The 14,153-nt window shown below is 48.5% G+C and overlaps 5 protein-coding genes and 1 non-coding gene across 6 annotated transcripts; 2 read left to right on the top strand and 4 right to left on the bottom strand.

The window, feature by feature from the left end:
- Nucleotides 1-90: 90 nt before the first annotated feature.
- FVEG_13676 (hypothetical protein) lies at nucleotides 91-3,140 on the bottom strand (the record flags this gene model as incomplete). Its single annotated transcript, XM_018903039.1, has 5 exons — nucleotides 91-1,564; nucleotides 1,861-2,115; nucleotides 2,160-2,215; nucleotides 2,309-2,478; nucleotides 2,654-3,140. The coding sequence occupies 5 exons, from the start codon at nucleotides 3,138-3,140 to the stop codon at nucleotides 91-93; spliced, it is 2,442 nt and encodes an 813-aa protein (XP_018761916.1).
- Nucleotides 3,141-4,264: 1,124 nt separating this feature from the next.
- FVEG_13675 (hypothetical protein) lies at nucleotides 4,265-5,449 on the top strand (the record flags this gene model as incomplete). The annotated part of the gene is made up of 3 exons (XM_018903038.1): nucleotides 4,265-4,620; nucleotides 4,672-4,812; nucleotides 4,864-5,449. 3 exons carry the CDS (start codon nucleotides 4,265-4,267, stop codon nucleotides 5,447-5,449), a joined length of 1,083 nt encoding a protein of 360 aa, XP_018761915.1.
- A 226-nt stretch (nucleotides 5,450-5,675) lies between these two features.
- On the top strand, nucleotides 5,676-5,769 carry FVEG_17583. The gene has a single exon. It is a non-coding gene; the product is annotated as a tRNA-Arg (tRNA).
- A 1,874-nt stretch (nucleotides 5,770-7,643) lies between these two features.
- On the bottom strand, nucleotides 7,644-10,178 carry FVEG_13674 (hypothetical protein; the record flags this gene model as incomplete). The annotated part of the gene is made up of 1 exon (XM_018903037.1): nucleotides 7,644-10,178. The coding sequence occupies one exon, from the start codon at nucleotides 10,176-10,178 to the stop codon at nucleotides 7,644-7,646; it is 2,535 nt and encodes an 844-aa protein (XP_018761914.1).
- An 850-nt stretch (nucleotides 10,179-11,028) lies between these two features.
- On the bottom strand, nucleotides 11,029-12,782 carry FVEG_13673 (hypothetical protein; the record flags this gene model as incomplete). Its single annotated transcript, XM_018903036.1, has 1 exon — nucleotides 11,029-12,782. One exon carries the CDS (start codon nucleotides 12,780-12,782, stop codon nucleotides 11,139-11,141), a length of 1,644 nt encoding a protein of 547 aa, XP_018761913.1. The 3' UTR covers nucleotides 11,029-11,138.
- Nucleotides 12,783-13,141: 359 nt separating this feature from the next.
- On the bottom strand, nucleotides 13,142-13,885 carry FVEG_13672 (hypothetical protein; the record flags this gene model as incomplete). The annotated part of the gene is made up of 1 exon (XM_018903035.1): nucleotides 13,142-13,885. The coding sequence occupies one exon, from the start codon at nucleotides 13,883-13,885 to the stop codon at nucleotides 13,142-13,144; it is 744 nt and encodes a 247-aa protein (XP_018761912.1).
- Between the last annotated feature and the right edge of the window lie 268 nt (nucleotides 13,886-14,153).

Genomic DNA, 14,153 nt, shown 5'->3' with positions numbered 1-14,153 from the left:
TGGTGATGTATTTTTAGTAGGTTCTGGGCATTTAATGGATTGATACATATGGTTGGTTAGCTGGAGCATACATAGTACGCTTTCAAGCATTCAAATCTTGGACAGCGGCAAAATCTGAAGATCATCCCTACTCAAATCCCTCACGCTCTTCTTCCCAGCATTCGCAAGCATATTATCCATGTCCGCCAACAAACACTTCAAAACATGCTCAACGCCCTCCTGTCCACCCGCCGCAAGGCCATACGCATAGGGTCTTCCGATACAAACGGCCTTTGCCCCAAGGGCCAATGCCTTCAGCACATCTGAACCTGTTCGAGCACCGCTGTCAAACATGATCGTGAGGTTTGAGTCTTTGACCTTCTTGTCAGCTGCGATATCCGACAGTGCATCTAGTGAGGCTATAGCGCCGTCGAGTTGACGGCCGCCATGGTTGGAAACGATTATGCCGTCGATGCCGTGCTCAATGGCGAGATGGGCGTCCTCGACGGTCTGTATTCCTTTGAGAACGATTGGTCCGTCCCAGAGATCTTTCAGGATCTTGAGGTCGTTCCACGAACGGTATGTACCGGAGTTGATCACGTCGATCCAGGCTTTCGACTTGATCAAAGTCTTTGCATTAGCCAGAACCCTAGCAGCACCATAGACAGTTCCAGGCCGTCTCATAATCGTCCAAAGCTCAGAAAGCTTCTCCGCAATACCCCTCGAGTCATTCTTCTGCATCTCATCAAACAACTTATTAAAAACAGGATCCGAAAAGCCAATCTGACAGCCCTGGCCCCAGATAAACGGCAAATACGACGTGTCGAGGTCTGTAGGTCTCCAGCCAAGCGAGAAGGTATCGAGCGTGACGACAAGGACCTTGTAGCCTGAAGCTTTTGCGCGTGCGAGAAGACTAGCTGTGACTTCCTCAAACTGCGGCTTTGGCCAGTAGAGCTGATACCATCGATCACCATCTGCATTCGCCGCAGCAACTTCTTCAATCGTGCGCGTCGCAGCAGTCGACAAAATCATCGGCATGCCGACATTATGGCACGCCCTCGCCGTAGCTTCCTCCGCATCAGGATGCAAGATGCTCTGTACACCGATAGGCGCTACAAGCAGCGGACTCTTGTACTTTGTACCAAAAAGCTCAACGTCAACATCACGCGTGGTGACGTCAACGAGAAAGCGCGGCTTAAGACGATACCGACCGAAGGCCTCACTGTTGGCTTTGGCGGTAGCAGCGCTGCTGGCTGAACCATAGACGTAGCCGAAATTGGTGGCGGGGATCTTTTCCTTGGCTAGGGATTCCCATTCTGTGGGGTTAGTTGAGAAGAGCGGTGGGCGGAAGGATTGGTAGATGTCGCGCTGGAAGTTGGAGAAGCTGGTTGGGTCTGGGATTGAGAATGGTTGGCTCAGCCTCTTGGGTTCGACCTCATCTGCCATGTTGAGGTGATGAATTTCCTGGTGATTTTGATGAATTTGGGACGTGTTGAAATTAAGTTGAGGTGAGTGTGACGCGCTTCCGATCTTCCCTAGTCTTTTCTCCTCACTCAAACGTGCCGAGGTTGCTGATCCTTCAATCCTTCACTAGAACGCATGTTACATTTTGCGGGGATCAACACCAGCACCACCAGATTTCATCGAAACGTGATGATCTATTATTGATATCCATATACTTTGCCGTGAATTAAGCCGCATAGTGGTTATCGAGGTAATCGCTGCATTAATGCGAAACTGAACTTTGAGTGCTTATATGATGCATGATCTCTGACCTCATAGTGCCATCAGTGTAGCTTCAGCCTTCATCTGAAGACTTTGTTGACCGTACCACTAATCTGATATCTCCCATTTTCTCATTATTCCAGCCTCTTCAAGTACTTAAGAATCTCTTGAGAAGCCATTTGCCGACCCTTCCACTCCGGGTGACGACTCGCAACCTCCGCTGCCCTCACCCGCATTCCCGCGGACTCCGGTCCAAACAGAATCTCCAACAACGCGTTAGCGAGCTCATCATCTTTCCATCGAGGCTTTGCTTCCTTATTCGCCCAAAGCCCAATACCAAGTAGCTCAACACGGTTCGCGAAATCGTAGCAATCTGTCCAAGCAGGTAGAAGCGCCTGAGGTATGCCAGAACTTGCGGTATTGTTAGGCGTTGTGTGTGTAGAGAATGAACTCACCATAGCGCTTCGTAGAAGGAGTTGGCTCCCCCGTGACTCAGAGAACAAATGATGTTCTGTGATCCGAGGACAGATTTCGGCTCAGCGACTAGCCAATCCGTGATACAGACTCTGTCTCATTTTATGTAAGCTTGTAATTCATCGGTCACCAGAGCCCATTCGCCGGTATAACAGTCTCTCTTTGGAGCATTGCCTTCTTCATCAGGTACGCGTCCCAGCTTCCACAGAATCTGAACAGGCTTCCCCGCAGAATGCAGTGTATTAGCGTATTCGAGAACCTTTCTCAAGGCTTTAGACATTTCATGAGCTTCTGTGGGATCTGATTTGTGATGTGTGCCCAGATTGACATATATCGTTGGACCTTGACTGAGCCATTCACCCAATTTGGCATCAACTTCCCTAATAGGTGGAGCAGCTCTTATTATGGGGCCGCAGGATGTCAGCTGTGGAGGTATGACGTTGAATGGGTAGTCTATATCAGGACTGCTAGCCACAAAGGATTGGTAGGTTTGGCGGTGCTGGCTTCAGAACACCGAGTTCCATCGTCGTCATGAGCGATATCGAAGGGTCTGTCTCTCGCCTAAGAATCTCTGTCGTTTCTTTCAGTCGGGTATCGGTGAGAAGAGTGTAGCCAGCCACAAAGCCAAAGCAAATATTCCATGGGATGAGACTCCATGGTATAGAATAGAGCAAGGCTGAGCAAGCACTACTGGGGTCAGTCAAAGTGTTTTCATCTGTAGTTGGAGGAGCCACTTGCATCGGGTACTTCCACAGAGCAGCTAGGTTTGGCTGAACCGGAACAGCGAATTCTTTAATCGTATTCGGCGAAAGGACCATCCACTTGGCACCTCGGTGGTGACAAAACATCAAGCCTTGGGTAAACAGTGGCTCCACGATTGTCAGGTCAGGCTTGACATCATCAAAAACTTGTTCCGTTTCCTTGTAGATATCAAGAAATTCCCAGGGGGTCCAGGGTATCATAACAGCCGGGAGAATAGCGACGCTTTTTGCTGGGTTCACGAGTCCAGGTGTCAGCTTGAGCGTTACGAATATTGCCGTTTCTGGACGCTTGGTCGGTCCCCAGCTCGTTCCTCCAATTTCGTGAAACACGAAGGGCCGAGGTAAATTGTCTGCATGAATCTTGAGGCATTATCCACTCCAATTCTTAGGTCTCGGAATGAAGCGATATGGATTTCGACATCTTGGCGGGCAAGACGGAGCTCGTGAGCTGTAGCGAGGACTACGTTGGCTTGACCAAGGTCACTATTAGTAAACAACAGTAGCCGCTTTAATCCCTCCATCGCAGCCGGGTACAGGAGGCCTTTGGCGCATGACGGGTCGATATGAGGGAATGAAAGGTCTGTCATCCTCTAAATACAAAGTCCCAGTAGCATAGGGCTGAACTGAACATGACATGGTCAAGGGTATGGCTTGCATGTCAGCGACGCCCTAACTTTAAGCATAGATAGCAAAAAGAGCTGTGCCTCTTTGACTTAACATTACCAAATCTTCAATATTTTTCGTTAAGCCGCAACTTGCCTCTTGAGGTCACAGCTGTTGTGGAGTTGGTAAGATTTTGGCGATATGCTTGCTGTTTCGGGTCATTTCTTTCATTTTACCTTTCGCTGAGCTTTTTGATCCTATGACAGCAGTTCTTGGCAATGAGCTTACTTGTCAAGCGATGACATCCTCGCTGACATGTCAAATCGAGTCGAGAGGCAGTGGCATGATTGAGAGTTGGGTGTGCTGTGTGCAAGTGGATTTCCGCAGTTTTAGCCAATTGAGATGTGATTCCAAAGAGTTTGTGAAACCGAGAAGCGAAAATTGCGCGACAGCCCTCATTTATGTTTGAATCGACATCAAACGCTAAATTCGCTTCATATTGCATGATAGGATCTACTGAAATGTAGAGAATGATTACAAAAGCGGACAAGGCTCGTCTTGCCTGAGCAAGCTGCCAATGACGTCGTAATTTATAAGCCGTGTCTTCCGCAATAACCTTACTACCCGTTATCCGACCGTCCGTATAAAGACCATCGCGATGCATTCTCCTCAGCAAACTTGCAAGCCACACCAAACTTCGCCCGTCAAATCAATTCTCAAGAATGGCTGAACGACCGCGATTCGACGTGCCAGACGGCAAAGCCGCCAAAGTCAGCATCATCGACTCCAGCTTGAGACTGTCGGGCATGCCACTCACTCATCTCATGAAACCGGCGATGGAAGGACTCGATGCGATGCCAACACTGACAACATGGTCGTTCCTTGTTGAAAGTCCTTCAGGGAAGAAAGCACTCTTTGATCTGGGCGTTCCGAAGGAGCCGTTGAAGAATTCCTCGCCAAAGTATGCTGATACGATAAGAAAAAACTCAAACTGGGACGTGCATGTTTCGAAGAATGTTGCAGATATTCTTGCTGAGAACAACGTACAGCCGTCGGAGATTGACAGTGTGATATGGAGGTTCGTAGAGCTGATTATCCGCGCTGTGAGTCAGTTACTGACATTGCCTAGCCACCACCACTTTGATCACATTGGTGATATAACAACCTTTCCTGGGTCGACAGAGCTCATCGTTGGACCGGGATTTAAGAAAGCCTTTTTACCTGGCTACCCCGCTGACCCAGACTCTCCCGTACGTGAAGCAGATTTTGAGTAGGTACCACTATCGCGATCTTCTCTCTAAAGTCACTGACAGGTTCGCAGGGGCAGAGCGCTGAGAGAGATTGACTTTGAACACCAACCCCTTCAGATCGGCCCATTTCGTGCCTTTGACTTCTTCGGCGATGGTTCATTCTATCTTCTTGATACGCCAGGCCATGACATTGGTCATTTGGCAGGTCTTGCTCGTACAACTATCAGCCCTGATACCTTCATCTTCATGGGAGGCGATCTATGCCACCATGGAGGCGAGTTGCGTCCATCGAAGTACCTGCCATACCCATCAAATCTCTCAGAGCATCTATCACTCTCAGATTCCCTCCGTCTTCATCTGTCCCAATGCCCCGGTAGTGCTTTCGGCGACATGAATGTCGAGCGTGGGCGGGCCGCTGGTGAAACATTCTTTGATCCAGCAATTGGGTTTGATAAGGAACTAGCGATAAACACGATTAAAGAGGCTCAGAAAGCAGATGCACAAGACAATGTCTTCTTTGTGTTTGCCCATGATACAACTATGTTTGGTGTTATCGATATGTTCCCTAAGCAAGCGAATGATTGGAAGAAAAAGGGCTGGAAGGAGAAGACGTTCTGGAAGTTTTTGAACAATTTTGCAGCTGCGCTGAAGCTTTAGAGTATCCGTATCATACTTGACGTATATTGACAGTAGATATCAGAATGGACCTGCTGTAGAGCCCCTCACATCGCCAATCCCTATATCATCCTTCCGCACTACAACTAAATTTATTCTCGCTAGAACTTCTAGTAAAAAGACAGAAATTTCATCAACAGGCGTCGTTTTTTCGCGACATCGCAGCGTATGGGTTCTCGAAGTGAGGCCATCGTCATGTAAGCAATCGGGCCGCGTGGCCTAATGGCTAAGGCGCTAGATTTCGGCTTTCGAGCAAATCGAGAAATCTCTAGAGATTCCAGGTTCGACTCCTGGCGTGGTCGACTTAATTTTTTTCCAATCCTTCCCTGGCAGCAGTTGCTTTTTTTACAAGTCGCGATTGTCATATAGCCAGAGGCAAAACTGGCAATTGGTATACTAGTTAGCAAACCAGCATACAGTCAATTCCAATCAGGCACTATGAGATAAATTCAGGATCTTAATTCTTATATTGCTCTCCTTCCTATTTGCTATCATACAGCTTTCTAGGATCCAATCTCGCAGTATGCCACACATGCCTCGCATCTACCATATTCAATCATTGGCGAACAGCAGCCACATCGACAATAACATACCCCAGCAGCAAAGGTAGAGATTGGGTTAGCTGAGCCCTCTTTCCTCTGCCTCTTCGCATCCTGCGCAGGGACTGTAGCCTTTGTTGCAGTCTCTGGCTTAGTGGCAGAATCATCACTCTTCTTGTCGCTCTTCGTAGTCGCCTTGGATGCCGGGTTCGTAGTTTATGAAGTCATTGTGTTTTTGAGGTATATATTAAAAGTCTTTAGAATGCTTGTAAGTGTAAGCAGAAAAAGTTGGAGAGAAGATAGCACGGACGTGTTTATATTTTTCACAGGACTGCGAACCAGAGATGCAGGATAAGTGAGTAAGCGCAAAAATGAGTGTTGGATGAGACTGAGACACGAACTCAGGAGAATTGCTCCATCAGGAAATTAAAGCGAATCTTGACCTTAGCCTGGCGCCCGAATGTAGATGGCCCGTTGAAGTGAATGAAGGGCTACAACAATGCAGCCAGTTCCTTGAACATATCCTCGCGATCTATCATATCAATCTTGCTGTCCAAAACGCCAGATTGCTATTTTCAGATACACAAGGATCGCAATCAGAGTCAACCTTGATTGCGTTTGGTGTCCAAGCAAGTTACAAACAATACGTAATGAGTTCTCTGATTCAGTGTTATGACAGAAGCTTTAGGTGAAACCTTGCAGCTTGGAGAGATGCCTTGCTTATCTTATCTGTCTGGGCTGCGTGAAATTCAACCTCGCGGTCACCAAGCACTTCTTTGCATAACTCAGTGCTTTTCATGGGCCTTGAATGTGATGTTCAACTCATCGCATCCGCACTTGCAAGGGCAGTTCATTCCTGGCACTTGCGTATTATCTTTCTTATCGGTCTTAGTAGTAGTTGTGGTATTTCTATTGTTCGCTGAAGAACCAGCTTTTTCTTCGGCTGGAGGAGCTGGCTTGAGCACCTTTTTGGTCATTGCTGAGAACGTCATTTTGTTTGCAATTTGAAGAAAAGAGTCGGTAACGTCGTCGAGTTTAAAAGTCGAAAGTTTTGTTCGGGAATACTAATCTCTAACGAAGGTGTCCTATTGCGGTTTATATACTTGTGGAATCGCTGTGAATGGGTTACAGATATGTTGCTTGTAGTTGATACTTGTGGCTCAAAGCTCTTGATCACCACGCAGGTCCTAGTTAGTGAATTCCCAGCCATGTCATTGAGACTGCGTCACAGAAGGAATTCTCAGCCATGACTAGACCTGGTTTTCTGTCGAAAGCCAAATGTTGAGAATCAGAAAGGGGATGGAAAGTTGTTTCCCTGCTGTATGTTCTCTGCCGTTGTATGGAGGCTGAATCTTCCCTTCATCCTTATACACTACCTACAGTGATTCAACAGTCAGATTTTAAGATGCAAGAATCTCTCTGGGGGAGCAAAAGAAAGCTTGAAGATGTTAATCCTAAAGGACAACAAGACTTAGATAACCTTACCTAAATTTAGTATGTCTTTTACTAAGTTTTTTTGATAATCTATGATAAGGTTTAGGATACCTGTTGATAACAGCACAACGCTAAGTAATTCAATGTATTAGTACTAGAAGTTGAAGCAGCGTCGTTTGCTTGCGTGCCTATAGTCTACGCTTTTAGTTTCCAGCAGGTAAAGAATCCCAAGACCAGTTCCACCGAGTAACACAATCCCTGCACTCCCAGCACGTATGAGAGTACCAGCGATATTGAGGTCCTGAAGAGACAATCTCCAGTTGAGTAACTTCGGTCCGTCCAAGAGAAAGAACACAGTTCATGTTGCTGCTCCATTCAAAACCCCAGGCGTAACAATCAGGGTTGGTATGGCACATGATCGCACACTGTACAGGCTCTCGGATTTCGGGCTTCCAGTTAAGGGGTAGTTTCGTGTACTGTGACGGGTTGACGATCATGAGTGTTCCACCGCAGGGTCCTTGCTCCTTCTCGAAGGGCCTATAGCAGATACCTTGGCCGTTATCCCATTCACAGGGCTGCTCTACAGGGCCAGGTGTTGGGGTTCCTGTGACAGCCTTGGTAGTAGCCGTGACAGTGGTTGGCGTGTTTGGCTTGGGTGTTACGGCGCGGACGAGAGTAGTGGATTCTGAAGGAAGTAAAGAGGTGGTAGGATCGTCGTGACAAGGGCAGGTCATACAGTCGAGGCTATGCCAATAGTAGATGCCATCCTCGACAGAATCCGAGTTGGGATCGGCAGCCATTTCAAAGTCAGCGTCAGAGAGTGAATGGGTGGAGAAACGGCATGATCGGTCATTTGGCATCCAAGCTGCAGACTTGCAACCGGGGTAGAGCGAACACCAGGCGACACACCACATTTGACTCCACGCTGTAGGATAGTCACGCGGCTGCTCAACAGCAAAGCCAGCGCCATCACTTCCCGGCCATCTACCACGATACTGACAAGTGACGAGACCACCGCCATTAGACCTCTCGTTCCATCGGCATCCATTTTCGAGGGATTTCGGGCAGGTTGACGCTGCGGGTAACTTGACAAGGCCAGTAGGTTCAGCAGACTGAGTGGTTGATGCAACAGAGGTAGGAGAGGGCTCATCGTTACAAGGGCAGTCGAAGCAAGAAAGATCATGCCAGTAAAACACACCCTCGGTGTCGAGATTTGGGTCAGGGCCAGGAACGAAGTCGGCATCCTGAACTTGATGCTCCGAGAAGCGGCAACTGCGGTCCTCGGGGATGAAGGCAACGGATTTGCAGCCAGGTGAGAGGGAGCACCAACCTAAACACCAAAGCTGACTCAAGGGCAGAGGGTAGTTATCAGGGCGAGGAACAAGATGGCCCTGGCCCGTAGAACCAGGCCAAAAACCTCGGCTAGCGCAGTTGACCATGTCGTTGCCGTTGTCGGGGCGCTTCCACCAGCAGCCTCCGTTGAGAGCCTTCGAGCAGAACGGTTGCTCAGGCGCTGTGCTGGTTGTACCTACTACAGGAACAGTTGAGGACTGTTGTGAAGCAGGTTGGGTTGAAGTTACCTGCTGACCAGTGGCTCCAGTCTCAGTATGTTGCGCTGGGACGGTGGACGTAGTCTCCTCTTGTTCTTGGGAACCCGATGTAGTCTCTTGCCCCTGGGGTACAGATGTAGTCTCCTCATTCTGAGGAGCAGAACTTGTTTCTGGTTTCTGAGACGCCGATATCGTTCCTTGCTGTTGGGCAGCAGAAGTAGTGCCCTGCTTCTGTGAGAGTGATGTAGTCTCTAACTGTTGAGAGGCCGATGTAAACTCCTGCTTTTGAGTAGTAGACGTAGTTTCTAGCTTCTGAGAGGAAGATGTAGTTCCTTCCGGTTGGGCAGTAGAAGTGGTCTTTTGATCTTGGGGGACAGATGTAGTCTCTAGCTTTTGAGTAGTGGACGTGTTCTCCTGCTTAGAAGAGCTGCTGGTTGTCTGGGGACCAACCACAGGAGGATCAAGAGGGGGATTGGCACCGGTGCCGGTATTGCCAAAGTTGACAGCAAAGTTGTTGATATTCTGAGGCGTGACAGCGTTGGAGATGAAGACAGAGTCGACAAGCACAGTCGCTCCACCACCTATAAGACAGTTCATCGCGATGCGGAGAGGTGCGTTGACCTGCGCGGGAGTGACAGCCTGGAGAACCTCGTTCCAAGACACGGCTGTACCGGTGCTGAAGACCCAGTTTTGATAGAAGACGGAACCGCCAAGAGTACCAGTCAATTGGCACAGATTGATGGCCGCAGGCGATGTAACGACGAGGTAGTAAAAGCGAATGGTATAAGGCGTGGCGAGATTGAGATTGGACATGCTCTGCGAGATGCTAACAGAAATACCCAAAGCACGTTTTCCATCGCCGGTATTGGAAGCACTCATCGCAGCGCAACCTCGCTCAGTGCTTCCTGGCTCCTCACGTCCAGCCCCTCCAACGATGCGCGCATCGCCATCAACTTCCCAGTCGGGAACAGAGAGAGGGTTGTTGGGGTCTATCTCGGCCATGTTTCCATTGGTGGCCAAGTTGCGGACTTTAGGGAGGGTGACGACGGTTGTAGCGGTCGAGGAGCTCGTGGCGTCGGTAGAGGAGGAAATGAGCGACGGGATCGTGGTGCTGGATTTGGGCTTACAGGCGCTTCCGGCCACGAGGTCGACGGCAGCAAGGGCCGCTAATGCGAGGATGCAACGCATCGTGAATGAATGATTGGATAAGCGCAAAAGAGGGACAGACAAAACGTCGAGATCATGAGGAATTGGGAGAGTAGTCGGTATTATAAGGCCATCGTCAAAACTGCGAGGCGCACACTCATTTAGCTACGGCAAAGACCGACCGGATATTTCTCAATAGCTTCATGGTTCAGCCAGTAACTAGCACACAGCTACTGCAGTCTTCCCACTAAATTCTCGGTGGTAAAGAGACAAAGCGGAATAAGTCACATCGCTTTCTCTCATCGTGACATTTCCAAGTGGATTTTGGTATTTTTGGGCGTTATTGGTGGACCCTTGGAACGTTCGGGGCTCAATAGCTTTCAGCGCTATCGAGCCTAAAAACCGATAACCTTACAGAACCCCTGACGCTAGCTAGCCTAACAAGGGGAGGCAAGAAAACTTGAGACCTTTATCTATTATCCTAAGTGATGAAAAGGCTTAGTTAATTTAGTCTAAATTTAGGGGAGTCTTCAATAATTTTATTTTATTTTAGTATTCTCTTTTAAAGTTTTAGATTATCTTGCTTCCTGTAGCCTGCTAAGGCTGAATTTGAACAGTGTGAGGACTTAACTTTAGGGACTTTGCGGCTAGGGCTTTAGTGACAGTTGTTTGTAAATATGCTTGTTGTTTGGCCGTCGGAAGTTCTCATCAGACTATAGGCATATTTATTGTCGTAAGAATAGTTAGAGCTGAGAGCTATACTTGAAGTATTTTATGGTCTTGATCAAAGGCTCTTGCGTTATGGTTTTGGCGTTTATATGCTTGCGCCCAGCGATAACTCGATGCTTCGTGGAGGATTAGCCAACGACCATTGCAAGATATTCCGCAAGTGGTTGAAATCAACATCAGATTAGAACGCTCATAAGAAAATACATCATAACTTGATTACAACTCTTCTGTAGAACAGATCCAAGATCGATCGGGCATATACCTATCGTTCTTTCATCCAGATTTCTCAACGTCTTGGATCCCTTCTCGCTCATTCTTTTCAGCCAGCAACTTCTGATAGAACCTATCCAGCTTCTCCCATACAATCTCATCCCGCTTATACGTATCTCTCAGACCAACGACATAGTCCACCTCCGCATTCCTACAAGTCGCATTCTCAGCCAGAAAGTCAAGTATCCCGAACCCTTGCTCAATCTCACACGCTTTACTCAACGCCGAGGATTCATCGTCCCTCGAGTCTATTCGAGCCCCTCTGCTGAGGAGCAGACAAACTGACTCTTTGCGCGATTCAACTTCATCTTTCATTTCCCGAAGAGATATACCCTCCTCAACAGCATCCACCATCATTTCCACAAAGTCTCTGAGGATGTTATCATGGTTGTTCTTATAAATGGATTCGCGGGCCATTCCTCCGGCATCGAGAAGGATTTGTATGCACCGTGCGTCAGACGTTAGGAGCGCTGATAGCAGTGGTCTTGAGTCCTCGAAATAATCTAGATCATGTGGTCTGTCCACTTTACGGGGCTTGCCTGGATCAATTCCTTTTTGGATCAGGAGACTCAGTAACTCCAACCCAGCCTCCCTGTTCCTCTCCGCGAGTTCTGGCGAACAGTTGGGTATGTATTCTTTGTCACGGCCGTCGATGCAGTGGCTCAACAGCTGTAGGCCCCCATCTTCGTCCTGCTCTACTGTCGGATCGGCTCCAAGCTGCAGGAGTTTAAGGGCAGGCTCAAACTTTCTCCTCCCGATGAGCATGTTCAGAGCTGTGCCGCCGTGCCAATCTCCCCACTGAGATTCAGCTTCCGTATCCAGAGGAACACCCCACTGTGCTAGCCTCTCGATAATCGCACAGGCTAAGTCCTGGTCCTCACAATGTTCAACACAATGAAGCGGTGTCTGGCCCGCGGCATCTCGATCAGTAGGGCTGGAGCATTTATGCTGGATGAAGGCATCAATCGCAGGAAGAGAGCCTTCTGTGACGGCGCAATGAAGCCCAGAGATATTGCCCTCATCGCATATCACAGAGTAAATAACGTCTCGCTCCAGTAATAACTCTAAGATCTCATGGGTGCTGTGGCGTACGGCGTAGTGAAGTGGTAGCCAATCATACCTATTGACAACTCTCACATACTTTCGACAATTGCACAGCGTATCTGGCCATAAATCCGTACTAGCGCCATTATCAAGAAGCCAACGTACAATCTCTGGACGCTTCAAGAAGATAGCAAGATGTAGTGGCGTTGCAAGCTGCGCCCGTTTGATAGGCCCACAAATGGGAGTAGACTCAGGGTCTTCCTCATAAGGGATAAAATCAGCCACGTCGTTGATCTTGTTGACATCGGAGCCATAAGCTACACCCAGCTTGATCGTAGAGAGTGAATCGTGATATACAGCCCAATGAAGACATGACCTGAAGGCCTTGTCGACGGGACATGTCCAGCAATCCTTTGGATCATGTTCGTGGGTCCATGGATAGCAGGGCGGTAGACCAGTGGCAGCGGCGTTGCGCTTGTAGAGAACTGGGTTGAAGATGGCGTGAAAAGCGTGGTTGACGCAAGATAGGCGCGAGAGGTCTTGGGGCTGGCAATAGAGCGCGAGATGCTCGACAAGCTCTACGGGCATTAAAGGGAAACTCATATTGCTGGCTTTGAAGCTTGGGTGAGTTTAGTAAAGCAAAGTGGTTCTCAGTATCAAGTCAATTAGTTTTATGGGACGATCGAATGAGAATATTTCTAGGCAGCAGCCCCGCCTCATGTGTAACCTTGGCATTCTTGTCATGCTTACGCCCCCAGATAGAAGGATTCCAGGTTCTTCAATAAGCACTCAGAGCCTCTTCAGACGTTGCATTGAATTGCCATACGTAACTTGAAGCCAGAAGATAATAGTTGATCAAGACCGGATCTTAGGAAATAAGGGATCCATCCACTTCCTTCTCATATCTCTTGGACGATCTGTAACGACAAACTATGAGTGGGAAACCACTTGAAAAGAGAAAACTACTCGACAGAATATTCTCCATACGGTGCCTCTCTCCACTGACTCATGGTTCGTAGTTCAGACTCACTTCCATACAGTACAGTCATGAAGATCCTATCGGAAACAAGATCTGGCTCGGAATGCACAGGACTGTCATCTCTTCCCCAACTGAACCGCACGATTTGGCCGTGTCCAACTTGGACTCTGGGAGTGTCCTTGAATGCATTGCCAAGCGATTCCCGCAGTAGATCGTCTGCGTCGTACATCTCGTCTTCGGAGGGATCAGGGCCATCAACTTTATTTCGCCACCAGTAATACCGCGCCTCTGCTTCATGCTGTGTCTCAAAGATATGCTCGTGGGGCTGTAGCATGAGCGTAGTTGGCCCGAGTAACGTCAGCGCATACTTGCTACGCACGATGTCTTCGCGTCCTTGGTCGTACTCAAACATGGGGCCATCTTGATGCCATCTCGGGATTTTGAATGCGGTACAAGGCTTTGTGATGCGGATGGTGAGCCAGCATGCCTTTTTCTCTTGAGCGTCGCCCGAACAGTCCATCTGCGTGGTCTTGAGGAACGTCTTGATTTTGGATTCTAACTCCTGCTCTACTGCATCGGTATAGCGAGCGAGGAATTTTGACGCCTCAGTAGGAATTGAGCCGTCAACGGGACCGTAGTAATTGAGTGTCGACTCTTGTTTTGTAGAGGTGATGCGGGGAATGTCGATGGCTCCCGAAAGAATCGCGCATGGTGATTGATCTTGCATGTTGAGACTTGAGATGAAGTTGTAACGATAGGCTCAAGTTTTCTGCCTTTCAAGACCAAATAAAGTACAAGATTATCCTATGACTCAGGCCGTGCATAGGCACTACTGCCTAGTATTAGTGCCACCATGACGGCGTGCATTGGTCTTACACTCATCGTGAGCTGCGCCGCCTCAAGTCAAGCTAAGCGCGGTCCGTGTCAGCCTTATCAAACAAACAGTAAAATCAATAACCCGCTCCGGGGCACCAAGCGCTAATCCCACCAAAAAT

Source organism: Fusarium verticillioides, chromosome 10 (genome assembly GCF_000149555.1).
Source record: "Fusarium verticillioides 7600 chromosome 10, whole genome shotgun sequence".
Lineage (NCBI taxonomy): Eukaryota > Fungi > Ascomycota > Sordariomycetes > Hypocreales > Nectriaceae > Fusarium > Fusarium verticillioides.
Note: the sequence above shows the minus strand (reverse complement) of the source record. Positions and strands in the feature narration are given on the sequence as shown.